We start from the raw sequence: 18500 nt of genomic DNA on the forward strand, positions 1-18500 counted from the left end.
ATAACAGACTCTTAATCTCAGGAAACAAACTGAGGGTTGCTGCAGTGGAGGGGGGTCGGGGGATGGGGTGGCTGGGTGATGGACACTGCGGAGGGTATGTGCTGTGGTGAGTGCTGTGAATTGTGTAAGACTGATGAATCACAGACCTGTACTCCTGAAACAAACAATACACTATATGTTAATTAAAATAATAATTAAAAATAAATAACATTCTAAAATTCTTAGTTTGATTGGTAATACTTTATTCTTGGTCTTTTTAGATCAGATAAGAAGGGTAAGGAATAGGCTATCCTACAGAAAATAAAATAGTGTAAGTCTGATGCAGAAGAGGAAGACAAACCAAGTTCTAACATATGTAGATCTATGTAAATGATTATGCAGAAGAGGCAGAAAGGGAGCAGTCTTAAATGTCAGGGCTTCCAAACTGTCACTTATGTTATCACTAGAAAAGGTTGAACATTGATATTTTAGCAGTCACAGTAAGGTAATGAGTTGTAATCTTTTCGGCTCTATTTCTCAAATCCATCACTACTGTCATGTGAATCTGGCCAAGCTACTACTGAGGAAATCTATGGGACTATCCCCCACTCCTAGGCACTGACCCCCACCTCTTCCCTCACAGGTGGGTATAGTGGAGGCTGAACATGGTTTTACACAAAACAGCATTTACACATACCCCACCTGGCCCAACCACGTTGATTTGGGGATGGGCATCTGATCTTGGCTGGACCATTAAGTTTCCTCCCTGCAACTTTTGCACTTGGGGCCAGGGAGGGTATCTCTGAGTGCTGGACGTAAGAGCAACATTGGGACACTGTCAGTGGTCATACTGCTGCCACAGGAGGAAAGCTGGACTTCGGGCAAAAGAACAAAAGTGAAATACAGAAGAAGCAGAGATAAGAAATGGAGCATTTCAATTCCTGATTCTAGGAGTCACTGATAACCAGCTCTATCCCAGCTTTTCCCACAACATGACTGTTCAGCCCTTCTTTGGATTTGGGTAGGCTAAAAAGTTCTCTTTGCTTAAGCTAGTTCAGAGTAGGTTTCTGTTGCTTAAAACCCAAAGACTTCTGACTACAGTCACATATATCCTCCATACCTACTTTCTTCGTCTATAAAGAAGGATGGAGGCTGCCATCTGAAAGCTGATGGACTGAACACATGAGTACACTATTGCCCTTTCCTGTAACCCCACTAACATGACAGTAAAGGGATACAAAATGGCATTAAGTTATCAGAACAAAAAGCACTAACAAGGCTATAGCAACAAAAGTTTAGATGCTAGAAAGCAGTTGGATGAATTCTAGGGTCACCATCCTGATTTGCCCAGGTTAGTAAGTTTTACATCTGCTGCACTTACATAATTATTAAGTGTCCTCTTTCACTCTCAGAAGTATCTTAGTTTGGATGATAAATTGATTCACTAAATCCAGAAGCAAGCCTAATGCAAAATCAAAAACCTTTTGGAATTGGTGGGTCATACCTCTTAAAATGGAGGTGAACAGAAGCCCTGATTGGAAGTTTGAGTAATAATCAGGTGGCCTGGTACCCAGGTGACTGCCCTTCCCCAACCACAGCAGAAGCTTAGAGTTTTACCCTTCAGAGGATCCAACCAGAGAGACTCTGGATAGATGGACATCAGGTGCTAATAAGGTTGAGGCTACCATGTTGAAAACACAACGATTAAGTGAAAGTCTACATACTAAATGGTGAGACCGCCATCCTCCTTCCACTCATTTTCCAGAATCCTGGCAGCCAGGCTCACATCCTCTAGGTAGGAGAGACCAGATGATTTTCTCTGACCAGCTCCAAAGAAAAGACTTCAAAAGAGTCTTGGAGTCTACCAATGAAAGGAAGTATCCTGATGAAATGACTTGGCTAGATCATCTTCCTCCTATTAAGTTCACCAGTCCATAAGTATTGCCCATGCGTGCAGAGCATCATTAAGTTTTAAGTGCTGTGTTCTTAAATCTAGCAGTAAGCTTAGAAAGTAACTAGTCCAGATAAGAGCAAGTGAGTGGAAGGGTGCAGGAGATATGCCTCTCAGAAGATGAAACTGTTAGAGTACTTGATATGTTTGAACCTTTTAAGAGATTTATGAACATTTGGTATGGGGGATAAATTGGTAATAGGTTCACATTAAAATAAGAAATGTAAACCTGAGACATTTATTAACTTCAGAGAAAGCCAAAATTCATACAAGAAAGGAAATGTAATCACAGTATATTATATGGCTCAGCTGTGGATAACAGTTACAGCCATGATAACATAAACACTAAATACTGATCGAGCAAAAACTGTAACATAACTATATAGGGAAAACGGGAAGGAGAATACATATGTTTGTGGGGAGCATGTTAATAATAATTAACACATACTAAATAATACATACTAAATAATAACTAATACATAGAATGTACAGATTCTAAATGCTTTACGTAACTAAGGTCATTTAATTTTAAAAACAACCCTATAAAGTGGTATTATTATTCTCCCCACTTTACAGATGAGGAAATGGAGGCACAAAGATGTCAGCTAACTTGTGCAGGGTCTCACTTCCACTGAGGTGTAAAGCTGGGATTCAATCCCAGACATTCTAGCTCTAGAGTCTACCTACTAAGTCTAAGCCACTATGCTGCTTCGCTCCGTCTCACCGCAGGCCAGTCTTCTCCATCTTAGGAGCATAATCCCTGAATAAGTCCTACTTTCACATATTAGATCTAGCAGGAAGTCAATAAGTGGGGTGAAAAATCAAGAAATAGCAGTGTAAGCATGCTATGTAGAAATATGGAAGTAAACATTTAAAGAAACAAATAATCAAGTTGAAAATAGTTGCTCATGGGAAGTGAGAATGGAGGGTAAGGAGACTGGGCTATGGATCTTTGAATTAAGTTTTATAAAACTGTGAATAATATTTTTGGATATAAAAATCAAAATTAAAAAACAAATATGTTAATGATAAAAAGACACGTAACCCAATTTAAAAAATGGGCAAAGATTGTGAATAGACATTTCTCCAAAGAAGACCTACAAATGGCTAATAAGCTCATGAAACAATGCTAACATCTTGAGCCACCAGGGAAATGCAAATTTAAACTACACCACTTCATACCCACTAAGATGGCGATAATCCTAGTAAATGATAGACAATAACAAGTATTAACGAGAATGTGGGGTATTTGGAACCCTCATACATTGCTGGTGAGAATGAGAAATGACACAGCTGGAAAACAGTCTGGCAGTTCCTCAAAAAGTTAAATGTAGAGTCACCATATGACCCAGCAATTCCACTCCTAAACATATACCCATGAGAATGAAAACATACGTTTGCACAAAAATGTGTACACAAATATTCGCGGCAACATTATTGAAAAGAGTCAAATAGTGGAAATGACCCAAATGTCCATCAACTGATGAATGGATAAACAAATACGGTATACTCACACAATGGAATATTACTCATACGTAAAAAGTTATGCAATCCCGATACAGGGCTATAATACGGATGAACCTTGACTACATCATGCTAAGTGAAAGAAGCCAGACAAAAAATGTCACATAGTATGTGATTTCTTTTATATGAAATGTCTAGAAAAGGCAAATCCATAGATAGAAAGTAGAATTATGGTGGCAAGAGTTGGGGAAGGGGGATGGGGAAGAGTGACTGCTCATGACTACAGGGCTTCTTTTGGGGGGTAATGAAAATGCCCTGGAATTAGATGGTGGTGGTATTTGAGCAATTTTATGAATATATTAAAAACTCTGAATTGCACATTTCAAACTTCTAAAACATATTTATTTATTTTTAAAGATTTTATTTATTTGAGAGAGAGAAAGAAAGAGAGCACTCACATGCACAAGCAGGGGGAGGGGCAGAGGGACAAACAGACTCCCTACTGAGCGTGGAGCCTAACGTGGGGCTTGATCCCAGGACCTTGAGATCATGACCTGAACTGAAGTCAGACACTTAACGAACTGAGCCACCCAGGCACCCCTTACTTATTTTTAAGTATCTCTGCACCCAATGTGGGGCTTGAACTCACGACTCTGAGATTAAGAGTTGCTCTTCTGACTGAGCCAGCCAGGTGCCCCTGAATCACATACTTTAACAGGGTGAATTTTATAGATATGAGTTATACCTCAATTTAGGAGATTGCGTGAGGAAAAAAATACAAGATGAGGGGGAATGGGGCTACTGTGCTATCGATGAACACAGCACACTCATTTACCTCCCTTTAGGTCAGCTGCAGCGGCCTGGCGGAAGTGTCTTCATCTGCCTGGACCTGGCCTTGCCTTTCTCCTGTGCAACTTCCCTTAGGTTGGCTCTGACTCCAGCCTGGCACCAGTCTTCTCCTGACACCTTCTAGCCCTATTCTCTCAGCGCTCAGATCCTGGGACAAATACGCCCCTGAAAAATGCCCCGGATACTATCCAGGGTTATCTAGCTGGAAACCCCTTTAACTCAGCCGTTTAAGGGTATGACTTCTGAGTTGCTATCCCACATACAAATCTTGTATGTGACAGACGGTAGAGATCCTTGGAAAAACAGGCATTCATTAATGACTAAATATTTGGTTGTTGATGTGTGGGAATGAACATTTGAAAAGTTGTGCTTCTGGTCTGACTGGGTCTTAGGAAGGAAAAGACAGCAAATTACATTGGGCTTTAACAGAGTAAGACAAGCTTCTAAATATATATAACAGGTGTAAAAAAATCATCACAGTTTTTTTGGCAACCCCTTGCCACAGAGAAGTGATGAGAACTTTGCTATTTACAGAAAAAGTAGATGGCTGAATGGGAACTGGAACTTGGTACAAGTCTCCACTTGATTAACTAAAACGTTACTTTAAATATGCTCAGCATGGGAAAGAAACAGGTGACTGCTTAATGGATATTTTCATCCACTACTGGCATAATTATTTGCTTTAAAATAATCTTTATTGGCTCTTTCCTTTTCTTTTTTTTTAAAAAAGATTTATTTAGGGGCGCCTGGGTGGCTCAGTCGTTAAGCGTCTGCCTTCAGCTCAGGTCATGATCCCAGGGTTCTGGGATCGAGCCCTGCATTGGGCTCCCTGCCCAGCGGGAGGCCTGCTTCTCCCTCTCCCACTCCTCCTGCTTGTGTTCCCTCTCTTGCTGTCTCTCTGTCAAATAAATAAATAAAATCTTAAAAAAAAAAAAAGATTTATTTATTTGAGAGAGAGAGCGTGGCGAGCAGGTGCCCACAAGACAGAGAGAAAGGGAGGAGGGCCAGAGGGAGAGGGAGAGGGAGAGATAGAATCTCAAGCAGAATCCCCACTGAGTGTGGACCCTGACATGGGGCTTGACCTCATGACCCTGAGATCGTGACCTGAGCTGAAATCAAAAGTTGGATGCTCAACTGACTGAGCTACCCAGGCATACCAATTTTAAGTAAACTCTGCATCTAACGTAGGGTTCGAATTCCCCTCCCTGAGATCAAGAGTTGTATGCTCTACCAACTGAGCCAGCCACGTTCCCCTATTTGTTCTTTCTTTAAAAAATAAGAGGGTTCGGGGGTGCCTGGGTGGCTCAGTCGGTTGGGCACCTGCCTTCGGCTCAGGTCATGATCCCCGGGTCCCGGGATCGAGCCGTGCATCGGGCTCCCTGCTCAGTGGGGAGTCTGCTTCTCCCTCTCCTTCTGCCACGCCCCCTGCTTGTGCTCTTTCTCTCTCTCAAATAAATGAAAAAAATTTTTTTAAATTTAAAAAAATAAGTGGTATTATTATTTGTGGTACTATATCCACTGCTTCACAGTGATAGGGAAGAAAGGGAGAAAACAATACTGTTGGAGGTCAAATCATGTCCAAACATAGGTTGAGTCCTCTGGTTCAATAACTACAAAGCGTCTAGATTCTTCTACGTTTTCCAGTCTAGTTGGTATCCATGAGGAAGAAGAAGGTGGTATATGCAATCATAAGATCCTCGCACAGAGTTGGAAGGCTGGATTTCATGTAATAAAGCCTGTCTTCTAAAACCTGAGATGCCTGATGGTGTGAGCCTGGCATGATAAAAAGGTTCTAAAAGTTCCAACGATGAAATAAACTGCCTATTCATTCAGATTGAATATAAGATTATCTTTGGTGGGTTTAAAAAAATCATTCAAAACTCCAGCAAATCTAAGATGCGGTAGTAGCAGTGGTAGTGATGATAGTAGTGCTAACAACCCCACCAGCACCAGCGGTGAGGAGCGACCATCATCACTGTCATCTTCTGTATTTACAACCCTTTACAGTTTGCAGAGCTTCACATGTCATTCCATCTAATTCTTGCCACATCCGTGTCAGGGGGATAGGACTGATGTGCAAATGAGGTTCAGAGAGGTTAAGAGATTTGCACCAAGACCAGAACTTGCACCAAGTCCAAGTGTCCAAAAAATTACTCCATGCACCTCCTTATTCTGTCTACTCAAGTGTCAGAATTACGTTCTTTCCAGGTAAACACGTCAGAAACCGTGCTTCTCTTGTCTTCCTGAGGCTGGAGTATGTGGTACAGACACTTAAAGGAGAGAGAAAAAAAAGGAAGAGTGTGACAGAGAAGAGACACCCCATGCAGAACAGGCTTCTCGAGATGCGGCAATAATGAACAGGTGGAGAAGCATAAGCACAAAAGAGAAAGGACTATGGAATCCTAGGGGCCCAGTATGGGTTGAATTGTGTGTCCCCGCTCCTGAAAGATACAGTGAGGTCCTAACCCCCAGTACCTCAGAATGTGACCTTATTTGGAAACAGTCATTGTGACGTGACTACTTAAGGTCATACTGGAGGAGGGGGGCCCTATTCCAGAAAGGAAGAAGGAAGCCACGTGAAGACACAGACACACAGGGAGAATGCACGTGATGACAAAGGCAGAGACTGGAGCTATGTGGCTCCAAGCCAGTAAATGCCCAAGAGTGCCGGCCAAGCACCGGAAGCCAGTGAGAGGCAAGGAGGAACTCTCCTACAGGTTTCAGAGGGCACACAGCCCTGTCGACACTTTGAGTTTGGCCTTCTAGCCTCCAGAATTAGGAGACGGTCAAGTTCTACGGTCAGTGGTACTTGGTTAGGCAGCCCCAGGAAACGACTACAGAGCCCAAGTGGATCCCTTCTTCTAAGACTGAAAGGGAGTGGCGGCATCTCTATCGTCTGAGAGAAAAGAAGGAAGAGTTTGGGGGAAGAGACCATTTATAAAGCTAGGACTTATCTGAAAGTCCCTCTAAGCCTCTGTCTCTCTTGACACTGTGAACAGTGTCCAATGAATGATGAATTCTTATTAAATGTCTTTTATGAATAATACCAACACTGTAAACAGCCAGGCCCCGGCCAGGAGCAGATGATCAACAGAACTGCTGCCTTGCTCCACCGGCTGGACCTTTACGCTCCCAGGAAGGGAAGAGGCTCTTTAATTTCAGTCCTGGAAGGGCTCTCTGTCTCCCAAGCACTTTTTCAAAGTTTATAGGGGAATAATTATTACCTGGATCCCAGTCATACTTATATAAATGTTCTTTTCATTTACTCCTCACACAGGGCCTTCGAGCTGTTAAAAAGAGCAATGTGTGAAACTGGCTCTGGGAAGGAAACTGGGCCCATTTACTATACTCACAGCACGAAAACCACACCAAATGTCAAAATAACCTTCGGGATAGAACAAAACCAATAAAAGGAAGGAAAAGTTTCCATTCTGTGTATCCATTTACTTATAACTTGCCATTTGTGTCGTGTCAGAGATTAAGTGTCAGGTCCTCTTCGGGTCCCAGTTCTCGGTCTGGACTGACAGGAAGCAAGGTGAACCTGGGACTCACACACCCAATGTTTCGGATGGACCCCGAGTAACTGCTGTAACCAAAAATGCCTAACATCACACTCAAGCCATTTCTTTCTTTCTTTCTTTCTTTCTTTCTTTCTTTTTTTCTTTCTTTCTTTCTTTCTTTTCTTTCTTTCTTTCTTTCTTTCTTTTCTTTCTTTCTTTCTTTCTTTCTTTCTCTCTCTCTCTCTCTTCTTTCTTTCTTTTCTTTCTTTCTTTCTTTCTTTCTCTCTCTTTCTCTCTTTCTTTCTCTCTCTCTTTCTTTCTTTCTTTCTTTCTCTCTTTCTTTCTTTCTCTCTCTCTCTCTCTCTCTCTTTCTTCCTAAGCCAGGGTTTGCCTTCTCTCTGACAAAGAACTAGGAGAGTAACCTCTGAATACACAAATGTTAGTGAAACCACTATTCATCATGTTATCAGGAAGAGCCTTCTGTCATCAGAATCCATCACTGGACTCAAAGAAGGAATTCAAAATCATTCCTGGGGGGCGGGGGGCTGGGTTTAGCTCAGAACCTGACCCAGCCATCATTTAGTAATTAATCCCAAACTCTTCCCCCTAAGGATGTTTCCAGGGTTTGCTTATTTTTGAAGACAGGACCTGGTGTTAAGACTTGTTTATCATCTTGAAAGAATGAATTCTAAAGCCTACTACTTATCTCCTACTAGATAGAGTACAGATTTTTTTTTAAGATTTTATTTATTTATTTGACAGAGAGAGACACAGTAAGAGAGGGAACGCAAGCAGGGGGAGTGGGAGAGGGAGAAGCAGACTTCTCCCGGAGCAGGAAGCCCGATGTGGGGCTTGATCCCAGCACCCTGGGATCATGACCTGAGCCGAAGGCAGATGCTTAACGACTGAGCCACCCAGACGCCCCTAGATTGGTTTTTTTCACCAAAATGAGTGATTAGAAGGAAGAAAAGCTATGCTCTAGGAAATACCTTTTAATATTAAAAAGCAAGGGAGAAAGTTTCAATATAAAATGCTGGCACATTTTTTTAAAAAATATTTTATTTAAGTAGGTTCCACACCCAGTGCGGAGCCCAGTGTGGGACTTAAAGTCATGACCCTTAGATCAACACCTGAGCTGAGATCAGGAGTCAGAAGTTTAACTGATGGAGCCACCCAGGCACCCCTGAAAAATAAAATCTTCAGGGATGCCTGGCTGGCTCCGTCGGTTAAGCCTTCAACTCTTGGTTTCCGCTCAGGTCATGATCTCAGGGTTGTGGGATCGAGCCCTGTATCAGGCTCCACACTCAGCGGGGAGTCTACTTGAGAGTCTCTTCCTCTCCCTCTGCCCCTCCCCTGCTCTGTCGAGTGCAGTGTCTCATTCATACATGAATGAATGAATGAATAAATAAATAAATGATTTTATTTTTCAGTAATCTCTGTACTCATTGTGGGGCTTGAACTCACAACCCCAAGATCAAGAGTCACAAAAATTGCTGTCACATTTAGTCACTGTAAACCCATGTGCAAAGTTCTCAAGTACTTCACAGTTCTTCTAAGAAGTCAGCTTTTTGTAAACAATATAGAAGACTGTAGTAGTAGTTATCTAAATAAATCTAGAACTATGGTCAGTCCCAGAACACTCATCCTTTTTTTAAGATCATCAACTTTTTTCTACAGCCAATTCTCATTATTCATGGTGGTTATGTTCTATAAAGTTGCCATCAACACTGAATTAGTTGGATACTGAACCATGGCTCCCAGGGGAAATACAGGTTTAGGTTTCTGAGAGCCCCTGGTCACTCTAGATCACTTACTTTTTAAATCTTTTTTTTTTCTCTCTCTCTTCTTCACATTCGATCATCTCTATTGCTCTACCTGCTTTTAATTCCATTCAGTGATTAAAAAAAAAAAATCTCATGGAACACTACATCAAAAACTAATGATGTAATGTATGGTGATTAACATAACATAATAAAATAAAATTAAAAAGAAAATCTCAGGGGCGCTTGGTGGCTCAGATGGTTAAGCCTCTGCCTTTGGCTCGGGTTGTGAGTCCCGTGTCCGGCTCCCTGCTCAGCGGAGAGCCTGCTTCTCCCTCTCCCTCTGCACCTCCCCCTGCTCATGCTCTCTCTTTCTCTCTCTGTATCTCTCTGTCTCAAATGAATAACTAAAAAACATCTAAAAAGAAACATTTAAAAAAATAAAAAGAAAATCTCAGGTATTGTAGTTTTCAGTTCTAGAACTTCCATTTGGCTCTCTTTTTTAAATCATTTCTATTTCTTTGCTGAGATTCCTTTTTTTTAGTTTTTAGAATTATTATTTTATTTAAATTCAATTAGTTAACATATAGTGTATTATTAGTTTCAAAGGTAGAGTCCAGTGATTCATCAGTCTTACATAATATTTGTTGAGATTTCTATCTTTTTATTAATTGTAGGCATTTTTCTCTTCTACTTCATTAAGGATAATTATAAAGCTGCTTTAAAATCCCAACATCAGGATTATCTTAGGGTTGGTCTCAGTTGATTTTCTTTTCTATTGAGAATATTTCCATTTTCCTGGTTTTCATATATTGAGTTATTTTGGACTATATCCTGGACATTATGAATGTTAAATTACGAAGACCCTAGATTTTGTTCTTCTCCAATTAGTGGTTTCTGCTGCTTCTTTTTTTTAAAGTGGGCACTTATCTTGCTTGGTTCAGGGGTCAGTTCTACATGTAGGCAGACAGAATTTGGGACGCCTTTCTCTGAATCTACCCATTCCAGGATTTCCCTTCTCTGTCCTGGAGCTGTGGTTTCCCGGATTCAGTGTTCTGGTTCCCCTAGAAAGACTGTGATATCTCTACCATTGGCCCTCCTGCATTGCATTCGCTCCCAAATAGACTTGTCCCTAAGTTAAAAGCCAAGAAAATGGAAACTGACTCTGTCCAATGCCTCTCCTCTGAGCACAGACTCCAGTTGAGCACTCTCCAGTGTCTCAAGGTAGCTGCTTACTATATTATGTCCAGAATTTATAGTTGTTACCTGAAGGAGGGCCTGAGGCTATTACTCAGCCATTACTGCCCCAGTTATTCATTATTGTCTTTGGAATGAATTTATGAAAATGGATGTTCTAAACCTCTACAATACTTAAACAAGTCACTTTGCAAAGACCTGGGAAGTTAGTTGCAAAGACCTGGATAGTTAGGCACAATTTTTTTCATTCTGTTGCTCAGTTTACCCTCTCCATGTTGAGGAGGGCTGTTCTTAACTCTGAGGCCAACAGAAGGCACAGGTCTAAACATACCTCCTCCCCTGGGTACTCCTAGTAAATTTAATTTTCAGTATGGGTAAGGTAGAATGGGTTAAAAGGGAATTCCTTCTGGCTTCTCCTGGGCTTCAGGCTATAATGGGAATAAATGAACAGTTAACAGATATGGTCATAAGGCCAAAACAAGGGTAAGCAGAGAAAATAAGTTTTTCATTAAGAAAGTGAATGCAGTATCTCCCTCCAGTGTGGATATTGTGTTGATTGCACAAGATTCTGGCTACTTTCAAATGAGTGGGGGTTGTGACGTCTTCCCTTTTTGATCCTAATCTATCTCCTGATCTTCTGAACCCCTACCTCTTACTGGACTTTCTGCCTCCTTTCCAAGCTGCTGGAACCACAGAGGTCTTTGGCAGGCACATCTACCAGCAAGAGAAAATTCACTGAAACCTGGCATTATCTTTTGGCACTCTGTAACTTCAGAAATAGTGATTAGAAGAGAAACAAACACACACACACACACACACCATTTCATCAACAAAGTAGCATTTTCAGTAATAGTGATTAGAAGGGACACACACACACACACATTTCATCAACAAAGTAGCATTTTCATTTCAGCTGTTCCTGGGGGCAAAACAGCAGAAAAGATAAATCTTAGACTGAAAGCTTTGTGATGATCTCCGTTTCTCATTAAAGTGCCGCTGATTATAATCACACCTACGATTACAAGATTTAACACACCTGGCCTTAAGGATGCACCAGGAAGAGGAATCATACATTCATCCCATTCCATTTCCTTTTCTTTATTCACTAAGTAAGCACAATTTATAAATTTCAGTGAGTGCAAAATAGAGCTGCTTTGGAGAACCGGAGAGCGATTTTCCATTCACATGGTTTTTTGAAAGTGACAATAATCTTCCATGGCCACAAATTATTTTAATACTGGTAAGACCAGGAGTGTTGCTTTCACTGGCTACACACAGATGTGAGAACTCTGGATAGAGTTTCTATTTCTTCTCTCACTTTACTAACCAGATATTTTGCTGTGTGCGCGCGCACACACACACACACACTCTTACTCTCTCACTCATTAAGGGTGTGTGCACTTATAGAGTTTTTTTTTGCCACTTTTGTCAAAATTCATTTTTATTAATAGAAAATAAACATTTATTACAGCTTCAGTTGTTATACCTGAAGTTGCTAATAAAAAAAAGAATTTAAAATAATCACTTAATTGGGGTGCCTGGGTGACTCAGTTGGTTAAGGGTCTGCCTTCGGCTCAGGTCATGATCCCAGGGTCTGGGACTGAACCCTACATTGTTGGGCTCCCTGCTTATCAGGAAGCCTGCTTCTCCCTCTCCCTCTGCCTGCCACTCCCCCTGCTTATGCATGCACTTGCGTGCTTTGTCAAATAAATAAATAAAATCTTTTTTAAAAAATCACTTAATCATCCTCTTTTAAGACAATTGAAACTGTGGCTTAAGAAAAAAAATAATTCAACAGGGCACCTGTGTAGCCCAGTTGGTTAAGTGTCCAACTCTTGATCTCAGCTCAGGTCTTGATCTCAGCATCATGAGTTCAAACCCTGCACTGGGCTCCACACTGGGCATGGAGCCTACTTAAAAAAAAAAAAAAAAAAAAGGCAAGAAAAAGAAATATTCAGCATCATTTGTTCATAGATCTTTCAGTATTTGTTCTTAAAGTTTCTGGAACTTTCCTAACTGTAAAGTACAGGGATTACTGAACTATATGAGGAAGCCTCTCTGGGACAACCAATGAGAAGTTAAGCAATTGTCATAAAAGGAATCAATGTATATTTAGCATGGTAATTTGGACTATACAACGATCCCCTCCCCTCCAGCTCAGGAAGGACATGCTTCTAAGCACTGAGGTATGAAGAGTCAGACTGTTATATGCTGTTAGAATTAGCTAATAACAGTTAATCTCTGGCACAGATGCTACTGGTCCTTAATATCCTGTGATTTTAGGAAATTCTGTAAATAGTTTGGATTTAATCCAATTTATTCAGAAATTAAACATGTTTAAAAGGTTTACTACTCTGCCAGAGTATCTGCTGGTTTAGTATCCTTAGAAAATATATATAATACATGTAGATAAATCATAGTCTTAAAGTATACTTAGAATACTGCATTATTCAACCCAAAACCTATTTTAACAAAATGTCCATTATTAAAAGTAGCTGATAAAACAAAATCCAAAGTTATGACAAGGGAGACTCACTGGCACTTGGAGCTGTGTTGCTTAGAGAACTTTAAACAGCACATGCCCTTAAAGCCATTCAAGGACGGGTCAGGAGACACCCTCTCCTCAGTCTTTACTATAGGATTCCAGCCAAGGGTGGGACAGAAATTAGTACTTCTAAATATTTCAGCAGAGTCCATAGAAGTGTTAAAAAGACTTTTAAGAATGTCTGTCTGTCTGTCTGTATCTGTGAGAAGTAGTGCACATCAGAGGCACAAAGACAGAGGCAAGTCCATACACTCACTCAGGTGTGAGAAGAATGGGAGGTCGACTGTTAGGTCACCCTTAGCTAGAGTTTCTGCGGGCTTTTAACTACATGCTGACTCCCATGTGAGTCAGGTGGACTTTGGTGAGAGAATAGTGTTTGGTGGCCAGGACCTCTTTGGGGCATTTATTCCTAAGTGGAATACACAACATAAGGGAGTAGGGGAGGTAACAGAGGGAAGTTACTCATTCCAGCTCAGAAGGAGTTGATGAAGCCCATATATGTATTCAGGAAGCCCATGGGATCCTCTAGCGGTGGATAGTGGCTAATGTGGCCATCCGGAATCGGACTCTTTTCCTATACAGCTCCAAAAACTCTGGATTGAGATTCATGGGATCCAATGGCCCATAGATAAAATGAATGGGAACAGTTACAGAAGCAAGAGCTCCCACCCAGCATCTTCTAACCTTCTTTCTCTGGTTGATATAGTGTAAGGGACTGAGGGTAACTGACTTCTGTCATTGTTCAGTATCCCTGCCCACATGTCTCACAGCTTACTCTCAGAGTATTGGGTCTATAGCCCAAAGACTGGGGTGAGACCTCGGGAGAATACAAAGAAGTTCATCAATCGTGTAAGGATGGACGACAGCATGCCTCCATTTTTGAGAAGCTTTTGGAGAAGGAGAGGACAGTGAGTCTCAGGAAATATACCTGCACTTGACAGCCAGAGACTCTTCATGGTAAGCTGACCAGATCGGTTCTGCTCGAACCTACAGAGCACCTCCTGAGCAATGATATCTCTGTAATCATGAACAAAAGGTTCATCCTGTGGTTCTGGAGCCCCAGATGCTGCAAAAGTGCCTCCACAATGCTGGCCTGCTCAAATACGGAAAAGTGACGTGGTCTTGGTTTGTCAGTGAAGCCAAAGCCCAGGAAATCAAGGGCAATCACTCAATAAAACCTCAGGGTCAGAGCTTCCCAAATCTTGTACCAATCACAGCTGGAAGTTGGAAACCCACGTAAGAGCACATCTCAGGACTTCCAACCAGAAGATGTGCAGTCACTTGTAGGTGAGAAATTTGCCTGACGACATGCATGAGTGAGGAGCAGGAGACAGATGGGAGAGGGGGGTGGGTGTGGAATATGCAGACAGGCTGCAAGCAGGGGCACAGCAAGTAGCCCCACTGGAACCCACTACTCCCTCATCCCGTGGAGGAGATCGTGGTGCACCACAGCTGCGTTTTATCCCGGCAGAGCCGTGGGGAGCCCCCAGCGCCACGGCGTCCGCAGCAGCGCAGGGCCAGCCGTCAGCCGGGCACAGCCTACGTACGCCTGCGCGGGCAGTGCCGGCCACGGCAGTGAGAAGCCCCGGGATATGCTGGTGGCCGCAGCCCACTCACAGAGCTTTACAGATTTATTTTAATAGTGTTAGAACTCATAGTTTTAACTAAAATTTTATTTCGAAATAATTTTAGATTTACAGACAAGTTGCAAAGACAGCACAGAGAATTCCTGTATACCCCTCACCCAGTTTCCCCTATTGTTAACAACTTACATAACCATGGTGTATTTGGCAAGAGTTTTGTAGATCTTTTTTTTTTTTAAAAGATTTTATTTATTTATTTGAGAGAGAGAGAATGAGGGAGAGCACATGAGAGGGGGGAGGGTCAGAGGGAGAAGCAGACTCCCTGCTGAGCAGGGAGCCCGATGCGGGACTCGATCCGGGGACTCCAGGATCACGACCTGAGCCGAAGGCAGTTGCTTAACCAACTGAGCCACCCAGGCGCCCTTTTTTTTTTTAAAGTAGACTCCACGCCGTGTGGAGCCCAACGCGGGGCCTAACTCATGACCCTGAGATCCAGACCCTGAGATCTAGACCTGAGCTGAGATCAAGAGTCGGAGGCTTAACTGACGGAGCCACCCAGGCACCCCAAGAGTTTTGTAGATCTTGAGGATGGATGAAAAACACTTTCTTAATTCCCTCTTGTAGAGCAGATTCTCATCAAGGGCAGTGTGTACCCGACAGCAATTTATTTAATTAATCTGCATTATTGAGTTGTGATCTGTGTGTCCTCACCACCATCAAGGTCCTAGATAATAACTAGGGGATAACTAATGAGTCCGTGCTTGTATAAAAATGGTGTCAAACACGTGATATGGCAAAATTCATCATGAGTAAAGCCTGTAGGTCTGACAAAACATTCTTCTAATGGCTTCACTGACAGTTAAATACTGATTTGCCAGCCGTAGATGAGCCTTGTGGATATCAGGAAGTAAATTATTAATATAAACTCTCCTATAAACTCAACTGGGAATGAGTTTCCATTAAAATCAAGAGGAAAATTAATTTCGAGGTCACTCATTCTTAGCACACATATGGATATATATTTTTTTCTTCCCATATGGGCCATACACTGGGGAGAAATCCAGCCAGACCCATTTGGAGGAGGAAAAAAGTTCAATTTATGCAGCAACTAAAATCTCCTGGATTGAATTCACAGCTAGAAAGGAAACATTTTAAATGAGGTCCTTCAGGAATTCGGTTTCAACAACGAAATGAGTCAGGAAGACAAGTCACTAGAGTTCAGGCCACAGAGGCAGAGGCAGGCTTAGTGTGGTCCACTTAGCTCACCTGGAACCTGCCCCTCTGAGAAGAATGCCAGGACTCAGAGTCACAACCCATAAACCTGTGCTCTGGTTTTCCTGCAGCAGTTAATGTGCAGTTTGCCTACTGCTACAGAGGAAACAGGGACTCTTACTAAAGATGCAAACAGTATTCCTGCTACAAAATAAAATCTCTGCTGATGGATTCATCTCCATGCATCCACCCAGGGAAAAGATCTGAGGCTGCCTTGGTGAAAGGAAGACTGATAAACAGATAAAACCCAAAAATGTAGGGAAGCTGCAAATGGCAAGGAACTGACTTACCTCAGTAGCTTTCTGGCTGAGGCCCCGAAGCAGCAGTACAATCACGTGGATGGCAGCTCTGCGCACTTGAACTTCACGGTCTGTTTTAGCCACAGCAATCAGGCAAGCTGTTACCTAGGAGGATGAGAGAAAAAGTCAATAAAAATCAGGATTGCACAATTACATAAAGCTTGTCAACTGCATTCCACTTTCTACACGTTCATCACGAAAAATCTGGCTTAGAGAGGGGTGGACAGTTTCCTCGTTCTCAATAAAGACGGAGCGATCTAGTGGTGGAGAACTTGATTTAGTTTGGCTTTTCTGGAAAAGGGCAAAATCTGGTTTGGAATTTAGGAGGAAGATTAGGGAGTTGGGAAGGATACGCATATATAATAAAGGTATGGTCAAATTCAAATATTTCCTCAAAAATGGGAAGAAATGTTACTTGTCCCCCTTTGGGGAGACTAAATCAAAGAAAGGAAAGATGGCCCAAAACACAAGTGACTTTTAGGGAGTGAGGACCATGAAGATTTAGCTGAGCAGGCTTCAGAGTTCAAGGCCCCGCATGAATATGAATGCACCACTGATGAAAGTTACAGTCCAGGGAGAGAGAAATACATAAATAGTCAAACTGATCTTCTTCAGCATGTTCAGATGTCCCAGTCCTGCAAATCTAGCATACCCCACCATGTCAGTCACCTGGGGCCAATTTCAGAGTCTCCCTGGGCGGCTTCATGTGTGGAATAGGTCTTTCAATGCTCATTTGCTTTAAAAGACAGCTCTATAACAGAAAAGACTAGAAATTACTAGCACAGCATGGTGCCAGATATATAGCTAATAATTATATGTTATAAAATAAGAACATTGCTATACCCTGTTATCACCCTGCCCCCACCCCATTCCTGGTAAGTACAAAAATATTTTAAAACCTCAATAAAAAGATACCACTAAAAACAACGGCAAAAAACCCTTCTGAGGCATTCCGTAAGGCTTAAAAATTAAAAACAAAAATCTTCAAAGTGTGGCCAATGGCAGCAACAATCTGAAGGTAAGTCTATATTATTCAACTGGTCTCTCATACTTTATTTCATTTACTGTGTGAGTGTATTTCTTGGCCAACCATGGAAGGATTTCTAACCATGATAAGAAAAAGCCAGATTGTGTGTTTGGAAACATGTATAAATACATATTATGTTTAAAGAATGGTTTTTAAAAAGGTTTAAAAAAAGAATACAGGCACAAACAGGGAAATAGGCTTGTGCAGAAATTTTAACTATGCAGGTTGTATTTTTCACAGCTTTCAAACAGTTGGGCATAGTTCAAAGTGTTTAATTAATCAGTGATGGCAGAGAGATTAGAAGAAGTAGCTTGTTCTTAAATATAATTGCATCTGTGATGTATTGGCACTTAATCAAGTTGTACATCTATTAGACAAACTTGCATCTTGCAAGTGAAGGGAAATCCCAGAAAAGCTCAACTCGTTGGGGGCTGTTTTTCAGTAACATCCAGTGAGCTGTTTCTGCTTCTGACCTGGGACACCCTGACCCAAGGCCATCAGTGGCTTCCATGCCTCTGGCATTAACGGTAGAAGCAATTCAGTTCCAGGAGGAATTCCTTGGGCAACCTCCAAAAGGTAACAATATAATAGCTACCTCCGCTTGCAGGCTTAGTATTTACAAGGTAAGAGCTGAAATCAGAGAGACAAGTTAGAGCTAGGCCTGAGTCCTTCTTGACACATGGAAGTTGAGCTTATTCAGTCTGGTAACTAAAGCACGAAAACCAGTCTGGGGCCACATATTGTGCAGATACTCCCAAGCCTTTTGCCTGCCTCCCTCTGGGTTTAGTTTGGGGCCTAGATTTCCACAGTTGGTGGATCGAGGCTTCCTGGCCTAGAACCTTGCTGGTGTCCGGCTTTGCCACCTCTGCTCCCCCACTGTGCTAAGCAGGCCATGCTTGTGCCTCAGCTCTCAGTGGGTCTGACCCTGGCTGTCAGGCACTAATTCTACCACTGGGATAGGCAGAAGAATCCTGGCTGGACAAGGGCTTCCCCTGAAAGGCCAATGCTTGAATCCTTGTGCCACTTTGAAGGTATGACTGGGAGAGGAGCTGGTTATTACAAGCCTTGCTGAGA

At 42.0% G+C, this 18500-nt stretch overlaps 1 protein-coding gene and 1 pseudogene across 1 annotated transcript in view; both read right to left on the reverse strand.

Moving 5' to 3' along the window:
* Positions 1–18500, reverse strand: part of TANGO6 (transport and golgi organization 6 homolog) — a 189092-nt gene that overhangs the window by 18325 nt on the left and 152267 nt on the right. The window contains exon 17 of the mRNA XM_081806421.1: positions 16391–16504. Within this exon, the coding sequence (XP_081662547.1) occupies positions 16391–16504 (114 nt within the window). The remainder of the gene's footprint in view (positions 1–16390; positions 16505–18500) is intronic.
* On the reverse strand, positions 12420–14668 carry LOC102728495 (mesoderm-specific transcript homolog protein pseudogene; annotated as a pseudogene).

This window comes from Leptonychotes weddellii, chromosome 16, assembly GCF_054177405.1.
Source record: "Leptonychotes weddellii isolate Sample4059 chromosome 16, ASM5417740v2, whole genome shotgun sequence".
NCBI classification, from domain to species: domain Eukaryota; kingdom Metazoa; phylum Chordata; class Mammalia; order Carnivora; family Phocidae; genus Leptonychotes; species Leptonychotes weddellii.